The sequence below is a fragment of the Arachis ipaensis genome, chromosome B02 (assembly GCF_000816755.2).
Source record: "Arachis ipaensis cultivar K30076 chromosome B02, Araip1.1, whole genome shotgun sequence".
NCBI lineage: Eukaryota > Viridiplantae > Streptophyta > Magnoliopsida > Fabales > Fabaceae > Arachis > Arachis ipaensis.
In genome coordinates, this window is record NC_029786.2 from 97,568,729 (window position 1) to 97,594,950 (window position 26,222).

The 26,222-nt window shown below is 34.5% G+C and overlaps 1 protein-coding gene and 1 long non-coding RNA gene across 15 annotated transcripts; both read right to left on the reverse strand.

The window, feature by feature from the left end:
* On the reverse strand, positions 338 to 8,168 carry LOC107625879. Of its 14 annotated transcripts, XR_002357918.1 has the most exons (9): positions 7,809 to 8,155; positions 4,546 to 5,455; positions 3,656 to 3,749; positions 2,111 to 2,235; positions 1,953 to 2,024; positions 1,413 to 1,817; positions 1,155 to 1,277; positions 885 to 960; positions 379 to 691 (listed from the first exon to the last, which is right to left on the reverse strand). XR_002357918.1 is itself a non-coding variant. In XM_021116264.1 (3 exons), exons 1-3 carry the CDS (start codon positions 8,116 to 8,118, stop codon positions 3,282 to 3,284), a joined length of 510 nt encoding a protein of 169 aa, XP_020971923.1. In that variant the 5' UTR covers positions 8,119 to 8,168; the 3' UTR covers positions 2,127 to 3,281. The 14 variants fall into 14 exon arrangements, 1 of the variants encoding a protein (XP_020971923.1); XR_002357923.1 differs by lacking the exon at positions 4,546 to 5,455 and having other exon boundaries at positions 2,111 to 2,936; positions 7,809 to 8,158; XR_002357922.1 differs by lacking the exon at positions 4,546 to 5,455 and having other exon boundaries at positions 7,809 to 8,150.
* On the reverse strand, positions 9,717 to 14,272 carry LOC107625881. The gene is made up of 5 exons (XR_001617413.2): positions 13,754 to 14,272; positions 13,011 to 13,108; positions 11,992 to 12,042; positions 10,173 to 10,355; positions 9,717 to 9,964 (listed from the first exon to the last, which is right to left on the reverse strand). It is a non-coding gene; the product is annotated as an uncharacterized LOC107625881 (long non-coding RNA).

The following is a 26,222-nucleotide window of genomic DNA, read 5'->3' on the forward strand; positions in this document are numbered from 1 at the left end:
ATTACCCTGATAGAGTGGCGTTTTGGTTGGTTAAAATGATGGTTCAAACCGCCGTTATTTTCAGGGTTAAAATGGCGGTTTTTGAATAGGTTAAAACAGCGGTTTGAACCGCCATTATTACCCTGACAAAGTGGCGTTTTGATTGGTTAAAACGGCATTTTTGAACCGCCATTTTTACCGTAACAGTAGCATTTTGGTTGATTAAAATGACATTTTTGAACGCCGTTTTACCCTGACAGTGACATTTTTTATCGTTTGAAAAAATAATTTTTACCGTCATTTTTATCGCGTTAAATAAATAATTTTATGATTAAAATTTCACAATAGCAAAAAATCATAATCCATAAATAAAATATTATATAACTCATAAACAAAATATTAATATAATATATAATTTTTTATTATTGAAAATCAGAAGTAATAACTCCTATACAAAACATTATCTTACTAAACTTAGCAAAATACAAGCATTGCAATAAACACTAATCAGTCAAATCTACCATCCAATTCTCTAAACTATGTTAATATCTAATAATGTATTTAAACCATCTAATAAGTGCTGTTTTTACTATGGTACTAAGAATCCTTCCCTTCAAAGCTTCAACTCAACAAACACATTTTAGTGCTGATTAAATTGCATAAAGTAACATACGTGTCGTTTCGGATGAGATTTGCTTCCTCTTGTGCAAACCTATAATCATGAAAATAGATTGCAAGAATTCAGATTATTTAATCCTAAAATCAAATGCAGCAATAACAATCATACATAATGAAGCTGCTCAAATCTCTTATTCCAATGCATAGAGATATAGGCAACAAAAACAGTTAGCATATATCAAACATCGTGTATAACACCGGTAGATTCGTCACTTCGATTAACTAACCTGTGGTCTTGCTGCTCTTTGTAGGAGCTCTGTAGAAGTACAATTGCTCGAATTGGTAAAGAAGTTGCAAGTAGAGCTTTTATGGGAAAAAAATAACAGGAAAAAAATATGGGAAGATCAAGTCAAAAAGCACAATTGTTGCTTCTATGCACAAGCAAAATATACGGGAAGATAAAAAGCTATGTCACATCACAAAAAAAAAAGAACAAGATAAAAATTAACCCTTATGAAACAATATAATAAGAAAAAAATCCTCCATGGTCACATTACCTTCTCAAATGCAGCAATCAAATTATCTTTGGCAGTTGAAAATCGACTCTCCACAACCAAACTCCTAAAATAATGATAAGCAGCTGCCAGCTCATCCTCAGAATATGAAGCCAATAAGGCAAGCTAAAAAGAAGAGGAAGAAGAAGAAATACTTATCAAAATGGCATACAATACCTATAAGGCACACTTCGCATATGAGATGTTAATCTACCAAAAATAAATCAGAGGCACAAACAGTTGAAGAATGCCACAAAGTACCTGATGATGGGGATTTCCACTAGAAGGCCATAGAGAATTAGCTTGTAAATAGTAACTAGAAGCTGCTGCAAACTCTTGCTTCACTGAGTCACCTTCGCCATACAATCCTTTGTAAACAAGCAAGATCACCCAAGTAATTCCAGTGCCTTATGGATTCTCCTTAATTGTTTTATCATGGACACCACAGCTGTGACATCAATATTCTTAAAGGCAAATCTAGAATTTGCTGGTGCAGAGAATGAAAAAGGACTAAGTGCATTTGAAGTGCTTTCTCAGCTAATTAGTATTTTCCTCCTTCAAAGATACCAAGTATACGCACAACATAACAACTACATATAAATACTGAAATACATACTTCATAACTACTTGCTGGTTCATATGGATCGTCAATACCAGTGAACAAACCTGCAGAAAACCAAATAATAATGAATAATAGTGATTGCTTCTTATGCTATGATAATGCAGAGATAAAGCTTTTGGAATTCAAGCCATCTATAATTGCCGCATCAACACTTCTTTGTGCTTCTCATGAGTTCTTACAAGAAGGATAGCTGTGCAAGATTCCTCAATGCATCTGGAATGCTGCCACTGAAGCTACAACCAGCCAAGATGCTGACACAAATTAAGGAAAGAAAGTATTAGTATGCATTTTTTTGTGAATATAAGGAAAATGGATATTGTTTCTTAAGGAATCTTACAGTATATTCAGATTGCTTAAGTCTCCTATCTCTGGAGATAGAGGACCTTTTAAACCTTTGTTGAATGACAAGTCCATACAGTTCAATAATATAGAACCGCCATTATGTTGCTGCCATTTTGTGCCCTTTTTTTTGTAGTGGTATTCAATAATTACAGCAAAAATAAAGAGAAAAATAACATCTATTAGCTGATCCAAAATTAAAAGATACAACTTCAAGAAAGTTAAAAAAGAAATACATCTAATGCTAGCTTTAACATGAAATCAATCAAGTGAAATATACATGAAAGTATTTTTTTATATACCTATAACACAAGGGATGAAAAAACCACACTAAGTGAGCACTAGCAAGAAAGCCATGGAACCATGGAAGTAACGTGATAGTCATGTTTTTGGTAAACTAAAACTAGCTACCACAACTTGATTTAGAATTTTAAAATACACTTTCTTTTTTCTTTCTCCCTCTTATATTTGACTCTGTTTTCTCCTTCATTCAATTATTCATTTTTTTCATCTTCTCTTCTCTTCCATATTCAAACACCAACACCATGCCTCCTCAAAATGATTCCTAACAGCACTCTCAAAATATTAAAAAGATAAACAAAAGTTCAAAATTTTTTTAATTGCAAAATTTAAAAAACAATTAGAAAATAAATTAAGACTCTCAATATTTTTTTTTAATTTACCGGCCGTGAATCCTGCACATGGTTCTACTCTTGGATGGTTCATTGTCACCGCTACTAACAAAGTGTGCAATAGTGATAAACAACCCTTACAAAGTTTATTACCAGCCAGCACATAATTAAATGTCCATAGTGATCAAATTCCTACATGATTTGAAAATTGTAAAATATTTATATATGCACCATTTATCTTGTGCAACTTATATTACTTGTTGAAACTGAATAACCCCTTCTTCATTACTTCCACCTAACCTTGAAATTTTAACAATTTCTTGTACAATCAAAATCAAACTCATCTTTCTTGTACTTTATTTAACAATTTTATTTTAACAATTATTTTTACTTGCAGTTTTCAGCTTCCTCCGATCCTATAAAATTGTCTAAACATGGACCAACAATGCAAATTGAAACCACCATCAGTGAGCTAGGAAAGTACCATATATAGTTTTAAACTCTTAATTGTGGAAACATGGTGAATAACTCAATTATCTAAAAGTGACTTCTTTTTAAATGGGTCCCTTTTAATGAGCAGACAAGAGCACAAGGGGCAACACAAAAGAGAAGCATTTGTTTCTTTCCAATCCAATCCAGTAAACTGCACATGTATAACAACATAAATTCGGCCTTATTACTAGCAACTTTATTCAGCTTTTCCTATTAACAGAAACTTAGATAAATTTGGTATTAGTTTACTTACTAAAATTATAGGATAAATTGCATCACAATAAATAAATATTTGCAAAATTCTTTATAGATCGTCTATATACTAATAAAAAGAATCTCACAACAATAAATATCAAAAAATTTAAACTAATTATTTCAAGGTCGCAAACAATATTTAAGTTCAGCATATTAATACTCACTAGATGAACGAAAAGATGATGTCTATCTTCAAGTGGTTCTTATTTAGGTAGCTTCCATCTTTTAAATAGTTCCAAATCAATTTATCTTCATCATCTGCACAGAAAACAATCTCATTGTTAACAACTTCATTGTTCTCTAAAGTAAATAACTTAACAAAGAACAAAAACAAGTTTCAAGCTAATAAAAGAATTTGTTAATTTGTCTGCAAAAGAGATATGTCACATACAACAATGATTGAATAAATGCATAGACAAAAAAAATAAGCATTCAAGCAATTCATCAAACACGTGCTATGCAAATCAGTAAAGCACCAACCGAAAGCATATTTACAAATCAAAACCGCGAAGAGAATGCAAATTTGTATACAAGCATGTAAGAAAAAATCGAAGAAATTACATGAAGACCTTACCCCCAATTTCTGCTAACAAGGAAGAAAATCAAAACCTAAAATTACAGAAATAGAAGTAGTAACAATTTGCAAAACAAAATATGAGTAATTAAAAAAAGAGAATGTGGATTTGTATATAAAGCTAATTCAACAAAGATGGAGATGGAGAAGCTTCACATAGGACAACACGGTGGAGCAGAAAAAATCACACAGCAGATCCATCAATTGAAGTAAAACGTTGATGGAGGAGATCGCAGCTGGAAGAAAAGCGTTGATGGAGGAGCTTGCCGCCAGAGGAGAGCCTCGTGGATGAGATTGCAGATCTCATGTTGCGATGGAGGAACTTCTTGGTTTCTCACATTGGGATGGAGGCTCGATCAAATAGACAACGTTTATTAATGAAATAGAAGAGTTTTTACTTTTTATATCAGTGAAGCAAGAGCAGGAGCAGGTAATGGCGTTTAAAACCGTCAAAAGCACCAAAAAACCGTTGCTTCCTACCAGTGAAATTACGGCAGCTGCATAAACTGCCTCAATTTATGAATATATCGGCGGTTTTGTAGAACTTCCATTATGTTGCTGCCATTTTATGCCTCTTTTTTGTAGTGGCTAGAGACTAGAGAGGAAGAGATGCAGTCACATTGTCGCAGATAGTTAGAAAAGTAAAGAAAGTTGTAGTTGCAAAATCAGAGAACTAGAGAGGAAAGAAAGGTGGCGGACGACTCTGCCTTCGACGACGACGATTCTCCTCGAGTTGGGTGTCAGGTGTGCGACGACAGTTTTACGATTACCTTGAGAGTTAGGCGTGTAGGCAATGAAAGGGGGTGGCATACAGCGATGAGAGTGTAAAAAGGTGATAGAAAGAAGGAGAGAGAGAAAATCTAAAAATAGGAAAGCAACGACACAGAAAAAAGAGGGTTAAAAATTATTTATTCATTCAAATAAATCTTAAGTATTAGAATGTCTTTATAAATTGCCTCTCGGTCTCTAATCAACTTGGTGAAAGAAGCCCCATCATTTCGGAAGCTACGAAATTCGGATGGTCACAAAAATTTTGAACAAATATTATGCATTAAAAAAATCAACTTCGTGAATCGCTTTCGAATTTGATCAATGTGCGATATTTTTTCATTTGTGATTATTCATCTAAATAAATTTTAAATTGGATGAACATGTAAAAGAAATTTCGTCACTTCACAATTTTTTATTACGTTTGATTGTAGTCTAATGGCTACTATTGCCTTATATCACAATTTAACTATTAAACCTAAAGGATAACTGAAATAATAAGAAAGTAATTTAAACATCCGGTATTGCAATGTGAATCATTTTCTGGTCTGATCGATGAGGTGCTCAAATCTTCTTTTATGTATGAAATTAAAGATTTATTTAAATTCTAATTCTTACATGCCTGCAGAAAAAAAAATTGTTAGGTTTTTTTAGCATAACTATTTGAAAAAAATTCTCTCTCACATAACAATAGTGTTAGTATATATAGACTTAGAGTACTATACTTCAAGCTCAAAGTATATATATAACACGGAAACCAAAATGGAACACAAAGTAAAATTAAAAATAAATTAAACTATTGAAATATTTTGGATTAGTTGCACTTTTCCTCTTGAACATTATTATTGGGTCACATGCAACTTTAGCCCTTAAACTTTAAAAATGCGCAAATTAACATTTAAATTTTTAAAGATTAAGGGCTAAAGATCACATAATCTACGATTCTGGGAGTAAATCTCAATTAACCTAAATATTTATTTCATATGTCAGTTGAAAAATATTAACTTTCTATTTGAACTCATAAATATTAGGGCAATTTACCCAAATAAATAAAGTAGATGAAATCTTTACTCAAATACACAAAACAAAAACATGTTATGTGCATGTGCAATTTTTCATTTCTATGTAATCCATGGAAAGCAACCACGGTTTCTAGTTTCTACATAAACCGTGGCTATCTAGAACGGATTATGATTGTTTTGTGTTGTGTGTAAACCGTGGCAAGTAGCCACGGATTACGAAGGAAAGAAGGAAGCCATAAACCGTGGCAGGCTCCCACAGTTTATGAAGATGGCTAGATGGTGATAAAACGTTGTGGGAGGAAGAGGGAGAGGGACTGATATACTGATCAGTAGTCAGTACTATCCATTAGAAGAGTTTCAGAATTTGAGTGGAAAAAAGAAAAAAAAAAAGACAGAATCTCAATCATATGACAAGTGAGTGGGCTCTTATTAAATTTTGTTTGCTTAATATAGTGTGAAAGAATATAATTCTGATTGAAGTTTATTTGCATTAGCAGTTAGCACTGTTAGCATGCTATATGCATGAGTTGAACTACACTTTCTTTACATACATAGAATAGAATAGAAGCCTTGAGGAATGGAATTTTTTTTTATAAAGTTTAAATACCAATGGCGTATTTATTGTCAATGGGGACATGATTTGATTTTGGATTGGGATGAGTATTCTGCTTAATATAAACTCGTATATAAAATAAAAATAGTAACTAAATAATGAATGTTTAAAGGATTCTTGATTTAAAATTTTATTACTTGAATATGAAATATATTGTTTATCAATTTCATATTTACAGAGGTTTAAATTCATATATTTTTTTCACTAGTGATTTTTCAAAAGCATTTTAATTCGTAAAATATTAAGATAAAAGAGACTTTTGAAGACTAAGAAATCCTTTAAATGTGATCCTTTATTTAGTTTTTTATTATAATAATTTAAAAAAATTGAAATAAACACATTTAAATAGATTTAGCATCTTTTTAAAATTAAATACATATTCAAAATACAAACTAAATAAAACTGAAATTTAAAATTTAAAATTTCTGTTTTAGTTCTAACATTTTTAATTATTAAAAGATTATCATTTAAATATACATCCAAAAATTATATTCAGTAAAATTAAAGATTTTAATTTTAAAATCTAAAAAATAAATCTTAAGGATTTTAATTATTAACCCACACATCTAAAACCCTACAAGAGATCATATTTTGAACTAATATGTTAAATATATTTTTATTGAATAAGATCTAAAAAATTTAGCTTAATTATTCATTTTAATTCCAAAAAATTTAGCTTAATTATTCATTTTAATTATTTTAAAATCATTAATAAAAAAATAAGAAATATTAGATACATTTTTATCGAATAAAATATAAAAAAAATTAATCTTTTTTTTTTCTTTTTTTCCACTCAAATTCTAAAATTCTTCTAATGGATAGTACTGACTACTGATCAGTCCCTCTCCTTGTCCCTCCACAACGTTTTATCACCATCTAGCCATCTTCATAAACCGTGGGAGCCTGCCACAGTCTATGTGGCTTCCTTCTTCCCTTCGTAGTCCGTGGCTACTTGCCACGGTTTACACACAACACAAAACAATCATAATCCGTCCAGCCACGGTTTATATAGAAAATAAAAACCGTGGTTGCTTCCCACGGATTACATAGAAATAGAAAATTGCACATGCACGTAACATGTTTCTGTTTTGTGCATTTGAGTAAAGATTTCATCTACTTTATTTATTTGGATAAATTGTCCTAAATATTATGATAAACGACTTAAATAAAGTACCATGATTTTGTTTTAATTTTTATTTTGTATCATATAGTTGAATATCCTATATAATTTGTATCTTTGATCAGTTAACACTCACCAATGAGCGGAAAATTTTTCATATAATCAAATATGAATATTAGATAATTAATATAATATAATAATTTAAAATTTAAATACTTACCATTGTTATAACTTTCCACCGGAGGACCATACTTAGCATTGCATCTCTTAATGCAATCCTTCTTCTTTTTCGGATTATTTCTATAGCGGCTCTTGCATCTTTGAAGACAAAGTCTCAGCACATATTCCTTATTTTCAAGACCATAGCAGTATTTTGGAATACTGTCATACGATTCAACAATGATAGCACAAATAACAAATCCAACAATAATAATGAAAAAACGTGTTATTTGTTTATAGGTCACACCACCATTTCTAGCCATGTGTCTTCTTTTTGTTTTGGAAATGCAAATGTATGATATACCATGCATGAAGTTTTATAAAGGCTTAAAATTTCAGAATTGATATATTTGTTACTTAATTCATGTCCTTTTAAATCACCTTAAGGGTATCCCCTCGTATAATCAAAACCGTAAATTAATTTTGGTTGCCCCTTAAAGTCATTGAGTTTCGAAAAAAAAATGGTCTTTACATGTTTTGAGATTACGTAACTTATAATAATATATAGTTTAGGTGCATGCAGTAATATATAGTACCATGATACTATTTTTTTTAAAAAATTAAATTAATAATCGTAAAAGTAACAAGTCAAATTTAAAATAAGAGAAGTAATCAATCAAACTTAATTAATGTGAAAGAGATCACAAAAGTAACAATAAAAAAAGTTTTTATAGAAATGCACATAAAAATGTAGAAGGAGAACTCAAAAGTTACCGTATCGCGATCTGAGGAGATGCATCAACAGAAGAGACAACGAGAAAAGAGATTGTCGAAGTACGTAGTGGCATTGGCGCCAATAGCAAGGAGATGAATGACTGTAGCGGTGGCGGTGGCAGTGGCGGCAGCATTGGCACGACGACGGGTATAATTTAGGATTTCAATTAGGTCTTGCTCACTTTCCATCTCACTCGAAGCTAGCCCTAGTTTGCATCTTTAGTATGGGCTTTAAGTGTTTGTTTAGGCTTTTAAATATGTGGGTGTTTTAACTATATAAATGCTGGAATTTTTATTTTTGGGAGTTTTATAAATGGTCACAAATAGATGATGTTGGGGACGTTTTGAAAAATCTCCACCAATTAATAAGAATCTTGTAGAGTCTAAATCTTTAGGTCATAAAAAATTCTAATACTATATTATGAAACTATTTCTTCTAAAAATTTAAACTGATAAAAATAGACACATGAATAATTATATTTCTAACCCTTAACATTTTACTTCATTTAAGTGATTAATTAATGGAGGTCACTCACATAAAGTTGTTCAAAATAACTTTTTCTTAAAATATTTTATTTCAACTAATCAAATTGCCACACACATAATCAGTTAAATCATTATTTTTGTCATAAACCGGATAAATTGATTCAATAAAAATTAGGTGAACCAAATTTCATACCGATTTGAATTAGTATTTTTTTTTTATATATAAAATGACTACCACTACAAGATAGGCGCGTTTTAGCGGCGGTTTTTTCATGATTCGCGGCGGTTTTAAACCGTCGCAAAATCAAAGACCGGCGGTTTCTTGGACCGCCCTGGTTATGGGCGCGGGCATTAGGTTTGGCGGCGGTTTCCGCCGCTAAATCGGTATTTTGCGGCAATCAATTAAAAAACCGCCGCAAAATTCGAGTACCATGATGGCACTATTTCCAGTATGTTTACCGGCAGTTTTAAAACCGCAGCTATTTACTTCAATAGTCTCAAATTTGCGCCTATTTTGCGGCGGTTATAAAACGGCCGCTAATGTCAAATCAAATTGAAAAAAAAAATTGGATTTTTCTTTTAAAAAATGCTAATTTTTTTTTGTTTACTTTTATAGATATAATTTTTTGTCCTTTTTGGATTTTTTTAATACTATAAATCTTAATATTTTAAAGCCATTGAATCTAAGCTTGTGGCAAAAACAATAAAATTAACTGGAAAATAAAATAATATATTTATAAAAATATCAACATAGCAAATCTCTTGCTAAAAATTGCATAGTCAAATTTAAAAATATGTTTGCTTCAAACCAAAATAAGTCCAATCTTAGGATTCTATTTTTCACTCTATCCTTTCACGGAATTCATCCCTGCAGCGATGTTTGCTGGCAGCTCCTCACCTTGCTGTTGAAATAGATATCTCAGAACACTCTTTTTCTTCTCTGCTGCTGCTTTGAACCTAATAGATTACAAGCGTTACAATCTTAAGACTGTAAGTAGAAAAATGAAAGGAAGTAAACTTAGACACACAAAATTATGAAATATAACAACAATGAAGCATTTTATGAAACATCGGTTGAGCAAAAGCATTCTTTTAAATCAACATAAGATTAATATAAAAACAACTTGCAACCATTTCACAACAGATTTCAACACAAATTATTTACCAATAAGTAGTAATAGAAGTATGGCTTGAATATTAAATGTTGCGCGATGCAGATTTCCTTTTCCTTTACTTCCAACAGCAACACCCAATGCAATGTCATCAGTAGCTGCTCCATCCAATGTCATCACTATTCAACGAATGGATGCTATCAACCAGCACGACTAACATTGCTATAATCCGCAGCCTGTCAAAGGAACACAATCAAATTGCATAATAATAATAATAATAATAATAGAAAAATGAAGGAACCTGCATTCTCTTTAATAATAAAAAAAATTAACTAAAAATTTATTAGTTGATAATCAGGCATATAAAGATAGGACTATCAGGACTTAGTTTATCTGATAAAAAAACAAGCAGACAACTATCTCAATCCAAATTTTGATAATGACTTCAGCAATGTATATGCTTGTAAAATTATGCTTACTTTACTATATATGTGTTTCATAAAATTTAAGCGAAAAATTTTATAACTATAGTCTATAGTTATCCCCATCTTGTAATCATAAGACCTCAACATCATAGCATTATAATAGCATGAACATAGCTTAATACCGTCATTGGAACTTAAGGGTTTGAAATAGAAACATCAATCAGGCCGAGAGATTTATATCATTTTCCAAGCATTTCTAACACATGCCATGACCAAATTATGAAAGAAAGTTTCCTAAAAATATGCATATATACCTACACAACACGGGAGATCAAGTGAATATCCGCAAATCCAGAGTTAACATCTTAGAACTTAGAATATCAAAATAACTTCTTCAGAGATACTCCAAATCTAATCTTACGTTCCTATAAACATAGGTTTCCCAACATATAGAAAATTTATGAGAAAAAAAATCAGGAAGTAGTGCTCATCTCATGTGTAATTTCCACTCACTCCCTTAAAGTATATATTATAATTCACAGCCAAGACTAATGAGTTCTTTCTAAAGGTTGGGATGGCAAAAGGAGTAATATAAATTCTAAATTGTGTTTGATAAGTGTCTTAGGACAAAATATTCAGAAACATTGAGACAATAGAGACAGAGACAGGACGGAAAAAGAAAGGTCCCTGTCCCCTTTTTTTTTCAAGATGCCATTCTTTTTTTCCATGGCCTTTGTTGTTTGGCAGATGCATTTCATGCTCATCTAACAAAAATTTGCATCTCATAAGAAGCATCTCAAGAACATACAAAAAATTTCATCTACTATAGTTGTACTTTGACTTTAAAAGACCACACATCAATAAAATATGTTAGTTAATATGGAAATAAGCTTATAGTGAACTAATTCTGCCCAAGCATTCTCCCTGCTGGTTCTTATAAGCTCCTTCATAACCTAAATGCATACTTTGATATGAAAAACCTTTTTTTTTAGGAAAGGAAAAAAGTGAGCAACTAAATTAACCAGGCACACCATACTTAAAGATACAACATATATTAATAATTGATAATGGAGTGGTGATGAACACCTACTCAAATACCAAATATAAAAGACGAGCAGGATTCTAAATGCCATTGAATAATCAATGCTTTAAGTGATCAAACTACAGAGCTTAGACAAGAATATAGCACAATACATAAATGTCACTGTCAAGTGTAATGTTGTGCCTTAATGCTTAAAACCAAAGTTTTACATTTGTCCTTACCTTTTAATAATGGAAAAATTATCCATGAAACTAACTAGAGAATAGTATCAAGGAAAAAATGAGGCTCTTGATATTTTCATGTCCTTCCATCACAAAATAATTCTATGCACACAAAAATGCTAAATAATCATACTAGTTAACTAGTTCAATAAATATTAGGAGCTAAATTGACTTAAAAACTTACACTAAGAAATATCTTAAATCAAGGGCTCTCTGCTTCCATGATATTTTCATCCTACAAAAATGAGCAAAACCAATTTTAAAGTGCATAAAAAGAAAATTTAGAACAAATCAAACCAAAAAGAAAATGTATATAAAGAACCTTTTTACTTTTTAAATTTTTTCATACACAAGGTTAAGACAGCACAAGCACCTAGTGTATCTAATAACAGGTTAAAGGAGAAGAAATTAAATTGTCCTTTTGATAACAAAATTAAGTCTTTTTCTATTAATAACAAACTAAGTAGGAGAAATTATTGGTTATAAGATAAAAAAAGACAAAATAAAAATTGAATTATGATAAAGTCTAAATTAGTAGCACGGAATTGACTTTAGTATAAAATTGAATGCACAATAATATTATTCCTATAATATTTATACAAATCGTAATTTGTATATAAATCTTATTCATTTATAATCTTATTCTTTTAATCTTTATTAGCATAAGGTATACTAAAAGGAGAAAGCCAATGACAAAGGTAATGGAAAATCAATAAATAAACAAATTTTCAAAATAAAATTGTTTAGTCAACCGAAGATTGTTTGTTCTTTTCCCTTATACATTTTGATCAATCAACTAATGAAGTGAAACCGCAAGCATAAGCCATGTGAAGCATGCTTAGTTACTCAATCAGATGCATCACACATGCTTTATATATACTCTCCCATGCTTTATATATACTCACTTATAGACTAAGATAATTGAAAATGTATCAATCTTTAATCCAATTTGTATCACTCAATAAAAACAGAACACAACTTGTACTTATTATGTCCTCAGCAAAATAGCAAAAGGACAACATGGACATCAAAAGTTTTGGTCCTCACTGAAAACATCCTAGAAAAGCATCTCATGCCATCATCATTCCAATGATCAAGAGAAAACTATATATAAAATACACCAATCTAGATATTTATAATTCACTCCACATTCATTACTCAAATATGATAAATGGATAAATACAAATATTTAGCTTGTCTCACCTTACTGTCCATAGTGTAAAAGAATAACTGCACTCCCATTACAAGAACTCAAGAACTATGAATGCATTTTTCTTGCACAAATATGATAAATGGATAACCTGCGAATTGATGCATATATGTAAATACTCAGAAGCTATGATAAAGTTTGAGACAGTGTTTATAAGAATTCAATTCAATCAATGTGCCAATTAGAAATATATTACTCAGCAGCTTGCGAAAGTGTTTCCACATGTCCTGTAATATGTAAAATGGTAGACTAAGGGCCATCAACGTAGCCTAATAACAATCCCTAATAACCGACTGAACAGTTATAAAGTCAAGAGAGATACTAACAAAAAGTGCCAGAAGTTGTATCTTGGGACTTTTAAAACATATTTAAAACACTTGGCATATTGTCGAACACTTGGCATGCAAAAGCATAAACAACACAAAATAGTATTAACAAGCATTCTTTGTAACACCAATTCAAAATTCAGCACTAATGACATGAAAAATCAGCAGCATTTCGCAGTGGCTCAACAGAGTATCAGTCAATTAATTAAATTGAAATTCAAACTCAAGAAGCTATTAGCAACATGTTTAACTATGTATAAACTAACACTAATTCTAATAAATCCTAATTCTAATCTAAACTCAATTAACAGCAGCAAATAATCCTAACCAAATCAAATTAACACTAAAATCAACATATAACTAATACTAAATTAACTAAAACAGAGAAAAAAAAAAGATGATTTGAGAACCTGAGTCAAAGAACAGAACAAGAACAAAGGAGAGAGGGATGCAGTGGCAGTGACCAGTCGCTGCTGCGTTTGAACTCGCTGGAACTATAGTGGCTCTGTTCTAATTCTGCGACTGGGAATGAGGGAGGCAAGGGCCAGCTGAGAGCCACAGTGCGAGGTTGTAAGGAGGGGAAGAAGATGGTTGCGGCGGCATTGGATGGTAGCCCCCGGCGGCGAGACAGAGAAGGCAGGAGACAGGGGAAGAGAAAGAGAGAAAGGGTTTTCGCCGTGGTTGTTCGGCGAAGGTGGAAGAAAAAGAAAAAGAAAGAAGAGAAGAAGAAGAAGATGATGACGGTGGTGGTTCTGACAGAGACGCTGGGGGAGATGATCGATGTTGGCTCTGCGTTAGTGGTCCAAGAGAACCTAGGGTTGGAGTGAGTGAGTGACGGCCACGGGGGCACTTAGGGCCGCTGGCTCTCTTTATGATTTGATTGCGGGAGTTGGTGTTGGTTCCTTTTGTAGCAGAAGCCCAGACCGCTACCATAACCGCCTTTATTTTGTTAATTTGCGGCCATATAATAAACAGCCGCCAATTTATTGCCGCTATCCTCCATTTTTGCTGTAGTGTACAATATTTTTATTATACAAAATGACTAAAATATCCCTATTACATACATACATACATACATATATATATATATATATTTGTTCTCAAAAAAACCTACTTCTAATCCTCTCATCTCTGTGTTATCGTTCTCCTTCTTCTTCTCTCTGCCACCCTCGTCCATTTTCACCGCCGTACGCCACCCTCCCCCTTTCACTGCTTACACATTTAACTCTTAAGGTTACTGCATAACTCTCATCGCGCGCCTGACACCCAGCCCGAGGGAACCGTCGTCGCCAGAGGCAAAATCGTCTGCCACTCTCCTCCCCTCTCTGGCTCTCTGACTCTGCGACTACAATTTTTTCTACCTTTCTAACTATCTATTATAGTGTAATTGCGTCTCTTCCTCTCTGGTCTTTGGTTCGCTACTACTCTTCTCCTCCCCTTCGCCGCTAGTTCAAGTAAGACCTTCCATTTATCCTCTTCAATGTTCAATCTGTTGTACTTATACTATATTATTTTCTTCTTTGTTTTTTTTTTAAATATGCTTATTGATGAGCGGATATTTTATATGCATTTTGACATCATTTTTATATAGTTTTTAGCATATTTTATTTAAGTTTTATTATATTTTCATAGATTTTAGTGTAAAATTCATATTTTTGAATTCTACTTTGAGTTTGTGTATTTTTATACAATTTCAGGTAATTTCTAGCTGAAATTGAGGAGCTGGAGCAAAAGTCTGATTCAGAGACAGAGAAAGCACTGCAGATGCTGTCAGAATCTAACCTCCATGCACTCGAAAGAGCTTTTCTGGAGCTACACAAGTCCAAATGAAGCGTTCTCAATGGCTATGGAAAATTAACATCCAGAGCTTTCCAAAAATATATAATAGTCATACTTTGCTTCGAAAATGAAGACCCAAAACTTGCGTTCAACGCCAGCCATCTACCCCAGACCTGGCGTCCAACGCCCACAGAGAGGTAGACAGCGTCCAATGCCCAAAAGGGGGCCCCTAGACAGCGTTCAATGCCCCTAGGGAGTTTTAGAACGTGAGAGACACTCAAGCTCAGTCCAAACACTCACCAAGTGGGCCCCAGAAGTGGATTTTCGCACTACAAGCTTAAGCCTATCATATTTCTGTAATTCCTAGTCATTAGTTTAGTATTTAAAGGAGAAGATCACCCTTGTTTAGGATCTTCTTCCCCACTTTTACATTTGAACCTGTCATTGTATTTACAGTATGAGTTTCTAAACATCCTAAGGTTAAGGTTAGAATCTCTACTGAGTTTTATGAATTAATAAAAGTACTATTGTTCTATCTCAATTCGTGTTTGATCCTCTCCTAAGATGCATCTTTATTCTTCAACCTTATGAATAAGTTGAACCGGCACAAGGTTATCTCTATTCTACATGAGTTTAGTGAGCGTCTTTCATCAAATATCAATGAACCACTAGCTTGAGGATACGTCTCTTAGATTGCTAATCCACGACTTCGTTGGAGACTTCTCGAGACATTAGTTCAGTCGAGGTGTGGGGAGATTAGTGTCTTTGTGGTAAAGGCTAGAACCAAGGTGCAACACTCTCTGATCCGGAAGATTCGACCTTGTCTGTGGCATTTTGAGTAGGATCACCAATGGAATGAACTGCAGGAGCTTCACCCTCATTCAAACTGGATGCGCACTAATCCTGGTGTTCAGCCTAGAGGAAGATTGGCGGCACTATTGTCGGGGATTGTTCGAGTTGTCGGGGATTGTTCGAGTTTGAACAATCTAACGGATTATCTTGTTGCTTAGATTAGGTATTGTTTTGAATTTTGTTGAGACTTTTATTTTTCTTTTTTTTTCGAAAAAATCAAAAACATTTTCAAAAATCTTTCTTTTCTTTGTTAATCTTTGTTCTTGTTTAAGTTTTTGTTGTTATTCTTGTTGAGTTTTCGAATTTCTTGCTTTTTTTTTTTCAAAAATTTTCAAAAATAGTGCCTTTTGTTTAAGTCTAGTGTCAAATTTTAAGTTTGGTGTCCTTTGTGTGTTCACTTTTTGCTTTGAATTTTTGAAAAGTGTTCTTAGTGTTCATCTTGATCTTCAAGTTGTTCTTATTTATTTTCCTTGTTTTGATCTTAAAATTTTTAGTTTAGTGTCTTTTAGGTGTTTTTCTCTTTTAATTTTCAAAAACTGTGTTTTAGATTTAAAAATTTTAAGCTTGGTATTTTTTAGTTATTTTTCTCTTTCCTCGTTAAATTCAAAAATCAAAAATAAAAAAATATCTTTTCTTATCTCTCCTTAATTTTCAAAAATATTGCATATTCTTTTTCAAATCTTTTTAAATTCCTATCTTATCTTTTCTAATTTTAATTTTTAAAATTATATCTTTTTTTATCTTTTCTAATTTTAAATTCAAATCTTTCCTAATCATCTATCTTATCTTGTTTTCAAATCTTTCTTAATTAGTTTGTTGTTTTCTCTCTCTTCTTTTTCAAAACCTCCTAACTAATTTTTCTCTCTTCAATTTTTGAAAATCTCTCTTCTCTTTCTCTCTCTCTTCTTTTTCGAATTATATCATCTAACTTTCAAATCTTTTTAATTAATTAACTTTTATTTTCAAATTTAATTAATAAATAAATAAAAATAATTTAATTCTATTTTTTCTTTACTTCTTTCTTCTACCTTTCTTTTACCATGAACCCAAATGGGAATGAACAGTTCAGAAGAATTTTGGGGTCCTACATGTCCCCCAACCCTGACTTCTATGGGAGAAGTATTAGTATACCTCCCATTGGAGTAAGTAACTTTGAGCTCAATCCTCAACTCATTATTCTGGTGTAGCAAAACTGCTAGTACTCTGGACTTCCACAGGAAGAACCTGTTGAATTTCTGGTAAACTTTCTACAAATTGCTGACACAGTACACACTAAAGGAGTGGATCAGGATGTCTAGCAAAGAGGTGGTTGGATAACCAGTCCAAATCTAGCTTGAGAACATGGAAGCAGCTAGTAGATAAGTTTCTAATTCAATACTTCCCTCCAAGGAAGATGACCCAGTTAAGACTAGATATCCAGAGCTTCAAGCAAGAGGACAATGAATCTCTTCATGATGCTTAGGAGAGGTATAGGAGAATGCTCCGAAAATGCCCCACTGAAATGTTCTCAGAATGGGTGCAATTAGACATCTTCTATTATGGCCTTACAGACATGGCCCAAATGTCTTTAGACCACTCTGTTGGTGGCTCTATATATATGAGAAAGACAATTGAAGAGGCTCACGAGCTTATTGAGATAGTTGGCATTAATCAGCATCTGTACTCAACCGCTGAGACTTCTATGAAAGGAGAGGTTAAGGTAATATTTACTGAACCTAACCATCCAGAACAGGATGGTCCATTGACTCATCAATTACACGCCCTTGCCCAGCAACTGCTAGAATTGCATGAGACTTTGAGAGAAACACAGGCTTCTAATAGGAATGTGGAAGCCCAACTGAGTCAAACAAGGCAGCAGTTATCTAAGCAGATAACAGAAGAGTGTCAGGCCATTCAACTGAAGAATGGGAAAGTACTAAACACCCAACCTCAATGTAACAGAAGATCAGGGGAAGAAAAACTCACAGAATGATACCAGATTGATGTCCAAGACATCTCTGAGGGTGTTGAACGCCCAAAGAGGAATGTCATTGGCATTCAACGCCAAGAAGAGGTACCTACACTTGGTGTTGAACGCCTAATATGGGACATTGTTCTTGGTGTTGAACGCCAGGAAGAGGGCAGTAACAAGGGCGTTGAACGCCCAAATAAAGGTAGTCAGACACATACAAGTGCTGATAACACCCTTCCAATTCCGTAAGCATTCAACCTACATCAACTAAAGTTGATGAATACAGGGCCAAGATGCCATATCCTCAAAAGCTTCGCCAAGCGGAAAAAGATAAGCAATTTTCCTGTTTTGCGGATTATCTCAAGACACTTGAGATTAAAATTCCTTTTGCAGAGGCTCTTGAACAGATACCTTCGTATGAAAAATTTATGAAGGATATCTTAATCCGTAAAAAGGATTGGAGAGTGGCAGAAATAGTCTTCCTCATTGAAGATTGCAGTGTAGTAATTCAAAGAAGCTTACCAGATAAACTCAAAGATCCGGGAAGCTTTATTATACCCTGCACTTTGCTTGCACAAGAACTGCATTGTGTGATCTTGGGGCAAGCATCAACCTGATACCAGTTTCATTAATAAAGAAACTCAGTTTAACTCACGAAGTAGAACCAACCCGCATATGTCTTCAACCTGTTGATGGCTCTATTAAGTTTCCATCAGGCGTGATTGAAGACATGATTGTTAAAGTTGGACCCTTTGCCTTTTCCACAGATTTTGTGGTACTGGAAATGGATGAGCACAAGAGTGCAACCCTCATACTAGGAAGACCCTTCCTAGTTACAGGATGAACTCTCATTGATGTTGAAAAAGGAGAAGTAACCCTGAGAGTCAATGAGGATGAGTTTGTGCTAAATGCTGTTAAAGCCATGCAGCATCCAGACACTCCAGAGGAGTGCATGAGTATTGATATCATTGATTTCTTGGTGGAAGAAGTGAATATGGCTGAGAGACTCAAAGAAGAGTTGAATGACATCTTTTATGATGCTCAGCCTGAGTTAGAGGAGCCAAAGGAAACTAAGGAACCTCTGAAAACTCCTAAGGAAGAAGACAAGCCTCCTAAACTCGAACTCAAACCATTACCATCCTTCTTGAAATATGCATTTCTTGGAGTTGGGAATACTTATGCTATGATCATAAGGTCTGCCTTAAAACCACAAGAAGATGAAGCACTAATCCAAGTGCTAAAAAAACACAAGACAGCTCTTGGGTAGACAATCGATGACCTTAAGGGCATCAGCCCAACATAATGCATGCACAAGATCCTGTTGGAGGATGACGCCAAACCAGTGGTTCAACCACAGAGGCGACTGAACCCAGCCATGAAGGAGGTGGTGCAGAAGGAAGTCACTAAATTATGGGAGGCTGGGATTATTTATCCCATCTCTAAAAGTCCCTGGGTAAGCCATGTCCAAATTGTCCCCAAAAAGGGAGGCATGACAGTGGTTCATAATGAAAAGAATGAACTGATTCCTACAAGGACAGTTACAAGGTGGCATATGTGCATTGACTATAGAAGGCTCAATAACGCCACCAGAAAGGATCATTTTCCTTTACCATTCATAGATCAAATGCTAGAGAGACTAGCAGGGCATGCATTTTATTGTTTCCTGGATGGGTATTCCGGTTACAATCAAATTGTAGTAGATCTACAGGATCAGGAAAAGACAGCATTTACATGCCTCTATGGCGTGTTTGCTTATAGGCGGATGCCATTGGCCTGTGCAATGCACCTGCCACCTTTCAGAGATGCATGCTCTCTATATTCTCTGATATGGTGGAGAAGTTCCTTGAAATATTCATGGATGACTTCTCCATCTTTAGAGATTCATTTGAATCCTGCCTTGACATTTAGCCCTAGTTCTCAAAAGATGCCAAGAGACGAACCTGGTTTTAAATTGGGAAAAATGTCACTTCATGGTGACTGAAGGGATTGTCCTTGGGGATCGAATTTTGAATAAGGGAATAAAAGTGGATCAAGCCAAGGTAGAGGTAATCGAACGATTACTGCCACCCACTAATGTAAAAGGAATCAGAAGTTTCCTATGACATGCAGGATTCTACAGGAGGTTCATAAAAGATTTTTCTAAAACCACAAAACTTATGTGCAATTTATTAACTACTGACACTCCATTTGTCTTTGACTAAGAGTGTCTGCAGGCCTTTGAGACTCTTAAAGCTAAGTTTATCACTGCGCTTATCATCTCTGCACCCAACTGGAACTTGCCATTCAAATTAATGTGTGATGCCAGTGACCATGCCATTGGCGCAGTCCTGGGGCAAAGGCATGACAAGCTTCTGCATGTCATTTATTATGTCAGCCGTATTTTAAATGATGCGCAGAGGAATTACACTACTACAGAAAAGGAGCTACTTGCAGTGGTTTATGCCATTGACAAGTTCAGATCCTATTTAGTAGGATCTAAAGTCATTATCTACACTAACCATGCTGCTCTCAAATATCTACTCACCAAGCAGGATTCTAAGCCCAGGCTGATAAGATGGATATTACTCCTGTAAGAGTTCGATATAGAAATCCAAGACAAAAAAGGGTCAAAAAACCAGGTGGCTGACCACCTGTCTCGGATTGAACCTATAGAAGGGACATCCCCTCCCTCTACTGAGGTCTCTAAAACCTTTCCAGATGAGCAACTCTTTGTCATTCGGACAGCACCATGGTTTGCAAACATTACAAATTACAAAGCTATAAGATTCATTCCTAAAGAATACAATACGCATCAAGCTCAAAAACTCATGCATGATGCAAAGTACTACTTGTGGGATGAACCATATCTCTTTAAGAGATGCTCGGATGGGATCATCCGACGCTATGTGCCTAAAGAAGAAGCACACAAAATACTATGGCACTGTCATAGCTCCAACTTTGGAGGACACTTTGGAGGTGAGCGAATAGGCAGAAAGGTTCTCCAAAGTGGATTCTACTGGTCCACACTCTTTAAGGACTCTAGAGAGTTTGTCCGTAACTGTGACAGTTGCCAAAGACTGGCAACCTCTCTCATGGTCACGACATGCCTCAGCAAGGAATCCTAGAGATTAAGCTGTTTGATGTATGGAGTATAGACTTCATGGGTCCTTTCCCAGCTTCATACTCAAATACCTATATCCTTGTGGCAGTAGATTATGTGTCTAAATGGGTTGAAGCAATAGCATCACCCACTAATGACACTAGAGTAGTAATGAAGTTCCTCCAGAAGAACATCTTCAGCAGGTTTGGTATTCCTCGAACATTGATCAGTGATGGAGGTATTCATTTCTACAACAGACAGCTTGACTCTGTTTTGAGCCATTATGGAGTTCACCATAAAATGGTAATACCGTACCATCCTCAGATAAATGGGCAGGATGAAGTCTCAAATAGAGAGCTAAAACAAATCCTGGAGAGGACAGTAAGTGCCTCTAGAAAGGATTGGGCTAGAAAGCTTGATGATGCTCTATGGGCATACAAAACAGCCTTCAAGACCCCTATAGGAACATCACCATATCAATTGGTGTATGAAAAATTCTGTCATCTGCCAGTGGAATCGGAACACAAAGCCTATTGGGCAACCAGATTCCTCAACCTTGATGCTAAAGCATCAGGAGAAAAACGGCTGCTCCAACTAAATGAGTTGGACGAATTTCGCTTAGCAGCATTTGAAAATGCAAAGATCTATAAAGAGAAAGCAAAAAGGAGGCATAACAAGAAGATAACTTCTAGATTATTTGAAGCAGGCCAAAAGGTTCTGCTATTCAACTCAAGACTCAGATTATTTCCAGGGAAACTCAAATCCCATTGGAAGGGACCCTATGTGGTCACTAGTGTATCACCCTATGGGTACATAGAACTTCAAGATAAGGACTCGGACAATAGGTTCACTGTCAACGGACAGAGAGTTAAGCATTACCTTGAAGGAGATATTGAGCCAGGAGGCTCAACATTGCTACTGAGCTAAGTACAATGAAGTCCAACTAAAGATATTAAAGAAGCGCTTGTTGGGAGGCAACCCAATGATCAAAAGCATATTATTTTCTATTCCTTTGAATATTCTTATTCTTGAATTAGTTTTCTTCATAATTAGTTTTTATTATTTTACTTTTTTTGTGTGTTGGTGTTCATGAAAAATATTTAAACAGAGACAAAATGATGTAGAACAGAAGGCAGAACACCCTAGAGGAAGCATCTCTCTGGCGTTGAACGCCAGAAAAAGGTGAAGAATGGGCATTTCACTACATCATGCTGGAGAATGAGGTAAAAGTTCTCCAAATAATTTCCCGTTAGATATCCAAGACAGGATGTCCATCCAAGTCAGGTTGGCCTATCCAAACCTCATCTTTCACCTATGTTAAGAGACTAAAGCACTGCTTCACATAGATACATTTATCCCAGTGAAAAGCCCAATCACCAAACAAGTGATGGAAAGCGCCAAGATACCAGAGGATCATCCCAAAAGGAAGGCATCTGAGCCTCCACAAGAGATCCCTCCAATTAAATATTGGACTCAGTTGAAAGCATCTGTGATTCAACTGCAAACCACCTTGGATCAACTAAGAGAAGAGCAGAAAGATCAGACTAGCATGATTTGCAAACTGGTCAAGGAGCAAGAGAAGCAGGGGCGTGAATTAGAAGCTTTGAAGCACCAAAAACCTTCCCCTGAAGAACCCAGCACCTCTCATGATTAAGGTGGTTGAGTTCCACCTCCCATATTTCTGTTATTCTAATTTCTGTTTCTCATATTTAGGATTACATGATCACTAGTAGTATTTTAAGTTCTATTTTATTTTTCTGTCTTTTAATTTAAAGAATTGCATAAGCATTAATAATAATATAGTTTTTATTTCCGTCAATTAGTTATAAAATAATTCCTCTTATCATCATCAAACTGGAATAAAATAGTGAATTTTTTTAGAAGAATTAAGATGCATGAATTTTTGAGTTATATAATAAGAATAGTCAATTATTTTGATGTGGTGGTATTGCCTTTGTCTTCTGAATGTATGAATGTGATGGTTTATCAGTGGCTAAGAGAAGGGGGGTTGAATCTTAGCCCCTTTTTTGCTTAATAACACTTGCTGTTTTTCAGAACACTTGAGGAGATATTTTTGTTTTTGTCTCGTGACTAGTCAAAAGATATTTTCTTTTTGTCTCGTAACCAGCCAAGAGATATTTTTCAGATTTGTCTCCTATACAGCAGAAACAGAAATGGAGTAGAAGAGAGAGAGAATCACACCAAGATGTATCCTGGTTTAGCTGCTAAGTGCAATGCAGCCTACATCCAGTCTCCATCACAACAATGATAGAATTTCACTATAATCATGATTACATACACCAATTTTCTCTAGGAACTAACCTTCCTATCCGGGACAAATCCATAATCTAATTCCCAATCCTGAACTTGACTTGGTCACTGCCAAGCTTTCAATTGCAAAGTGCTAACCTAACTTGCAAGGGGATTCCCACAGAATCATGAAACACAACACAGATGTACAAAGGACCTCTAAGGACATATATGGCTTTTTCTTTTAATTTTGCATACTCTGCCTTTTTTCGCTCTATGGCTTTTTCTTACAAACCTCACTGTTTGCCTTTTTCTATGAGACTCAAGACAGACAAAACTAAACAGAAAAATTACAAAATGAAAAACATTGAAGGAGAAGAACTTCTGTTAGCTTGGGTAGCTATGAGAACTCTGTGCCTTGCACTCTTTTCTCCTTACTTCAAGCCCTGGCTGTTCTCCCTTATTTATAGAAGGGGAAGCCTCCAAGGTTGAAGCTCTTGAACCGAGCTAAACTTCTTCTTCTTCATGCAAAATCGGTTCGGCCAGAGAGAGAGCAGAGAAAACCGAATGCTATATCTAACATGCAATTACCTCTGTATATAGTATATATAATAGGGCTCATTTTAGTTTTTTCATGTAACGATAATAGAATTTTTAAATTTTGATTTAAAGCATTAGAAATAATGCTTATACGCAATTTTTTATTTGAAATAATAAAAAAAAGTTCTTATAGGTACGTTTTAAATTTTTGAAATTAAATGCTTTTTTGTTTTTTGAGTTACTTTTTTTTTCTTTTGTTTTCAAATTTTCATTTTGATTTTTTTTAAAAAGAATTTAAATTTTAAAAAAATATTTTATAAGGTAGGTAAGATTTTTTTAAAACAAATACGAAAATATTTATGTAAATATCAATATCTTATATTAAAATAAATAAATTAAAATAATTTGTATTTTTTTTTAATGATTTTTTTCATGAATTTTCCATGGATGTATATAGTGGTTAGTGATTAGTAGTAACATGGGACTAATATTTTTTCTGACAAATTAGTAACAACATGAAATAAGCGAGAAAATAGTCGCTAATTCCTCACTAAATAAGCTTTTGATTAGTGACTCAATTGCAACCAGTTACTTATAAAATTTTCTTGATCAGTTTTGGATTTGTTATAACTCTGCGACAGATTTTCAACGAGATTAGCGAGTAATTTGCTACAAAATAGGTAGGATATAGTTTTTACTTTGCGACAAGATTGCAGTTGCCAAGTCGCTCGCTAAATTAAACATGCGACAACTTAGCGACAAATGTATTTCACCCGCTAATCAGCAACTTGAAATCAGCGAACAAATTGTGTCAGTTGTTAAACGGTCACAAATTTCTCACTACTTAGGTCCTAGGCGCTCAATATCCGTATTTCCACTTTAGCGACTAATTAGCGAGGAACAGTTCCTTAGCTAAATGATTTATTTATTGCGACGAGTTAACGACGACTATTTTCTGTCGCTACTCTTATTTTGAATTTTACAATATTATGCGACAAATTAACGAGAAACTAGTTGCTCGCTAAAAAATAAAAACTTTGGTGACAAATTAGCTAGGAAATTATCCATCGCAAAATGCATTTCAATTCTTCGTGACGGAATAGTTAGGAACGTTGTTCCTCACTAATTAGCCATTTCGCACAAAGTTTATTTAGCGACGAACTTGTGTGTGAATTGTTTCTCGCTAATTGTATATCAAACACTTGCGACGGAATAGTGACAATAATATCACTCGTTACTTTACTTTTATTCGATTGAACCCCTAAGTGACTGATTTGCTAGAACATTGTCACTCGCTAATTTATTTGTGACAAATTAGTGAGGAAATTTTCTCCGCTCTTTTTTTAGCCACAAAAGTCAACATGCGAGAAACAAACTTACTCGTAAATCTCTCGCTAATCAGTCGCTTTTCTCAAGTTCAGGTATTTTGTGACTGCTCATTAATTTTGTCGTTAGTGCGTCACTAATTCGTCGCTAATTTGTCAAATTCTTGTAGTGAAACTATGAAGTCGTCCTTCTACAATAACAGAATAAGAAACCGTTGTTACACACTCTTTTAACCAGCCAATCCATTTCTACCAGAAACCCATTTTCTTTAAAATATCGAGTAAAAGACAAATAGGTCCCTAACCTTTTAAAACGAGGACATTTTCGTCACTCAATATTGGAAAATATATTTCGATCCCTCACGTTTTAAAACGGCTGACAATTATACCCCTCCGTCCATTTTGGACAAAAAACGGCAACAGAGCCAGCTGACATGGAGGGGTAGAGAATGACGTGTCCGTTACACTTGCTAAAGTGGATTGGGACAAATTATTAGTGGACAAATTCATCCCTTAAGGCCAAAATGACGCCGTTCTTCCGATGAATTCAATATTTCGACACTCTTCTTCTCCACCGCGTTCAACTGCCGCCATTATCACCCTTCTTAAGGCCTGCAAGACCATTCATCACATCTACCAAGTCCACGCCTCCATCATTCAACGAGGTCTAGAGCAAGATCACCTCATTATCTCCCGCTTCATTTTCCTTTCCGCCTCCTTTGCCGCCACTGCTTCATATTACACCTCCGTCTTCGACCGCGTCCTTGGCCCTTCCCCTTTTCTCTGGAACTCCCTCATTGGAGCCCACACCAAAGGAAGTTACTTTTTCGACGCCCTCTCTGCTTTTATTCGCATGAAGGCACATGGGTCTCTTCCTAATAGGTACACTTACTCTTCTGTGATTAAGGCATGTTCAAGCATGTACAGATCCTGCGAAGGAAAATTGCTCCATGGCTCGGTGTTGAGGTATGGGGGTTGAAGGTGATATTTTTGTTGGAACCTGTTTGGTTGATATGTATGGAAAATGTGGAAAGATTGGTGATGCTCGCAAGGTGTTTGATGGAATGTTTGAGAAGAATGTAGTTTTATAGACGGCAATGGTG

Excerpts from the sequence above, each read along its gene's own strand:
- LOC107625879 (XM_021116264.1), bottom strand. The coding sequence starts at position 8,118 with ATGCATGGTATATCATACATTTGCATTTCCAAAACAAAAAGAAGACAC. Across the intron at positions 3,750-7,808 it reads GGTGGAAAGTTATAACAATG|ATGATGAAGATAAATTGATT; the intron begins GTAAGTATTTAA and ends TTTTCTGTGCAG. Across the intron at positions 3,388-3,655 it reads ATCATCTTTTCGTTCATCTA|TTTACTGGATTGGATTGGAA; the intron begins GTGAGTATTAAT and ends ATACATGTGCAG.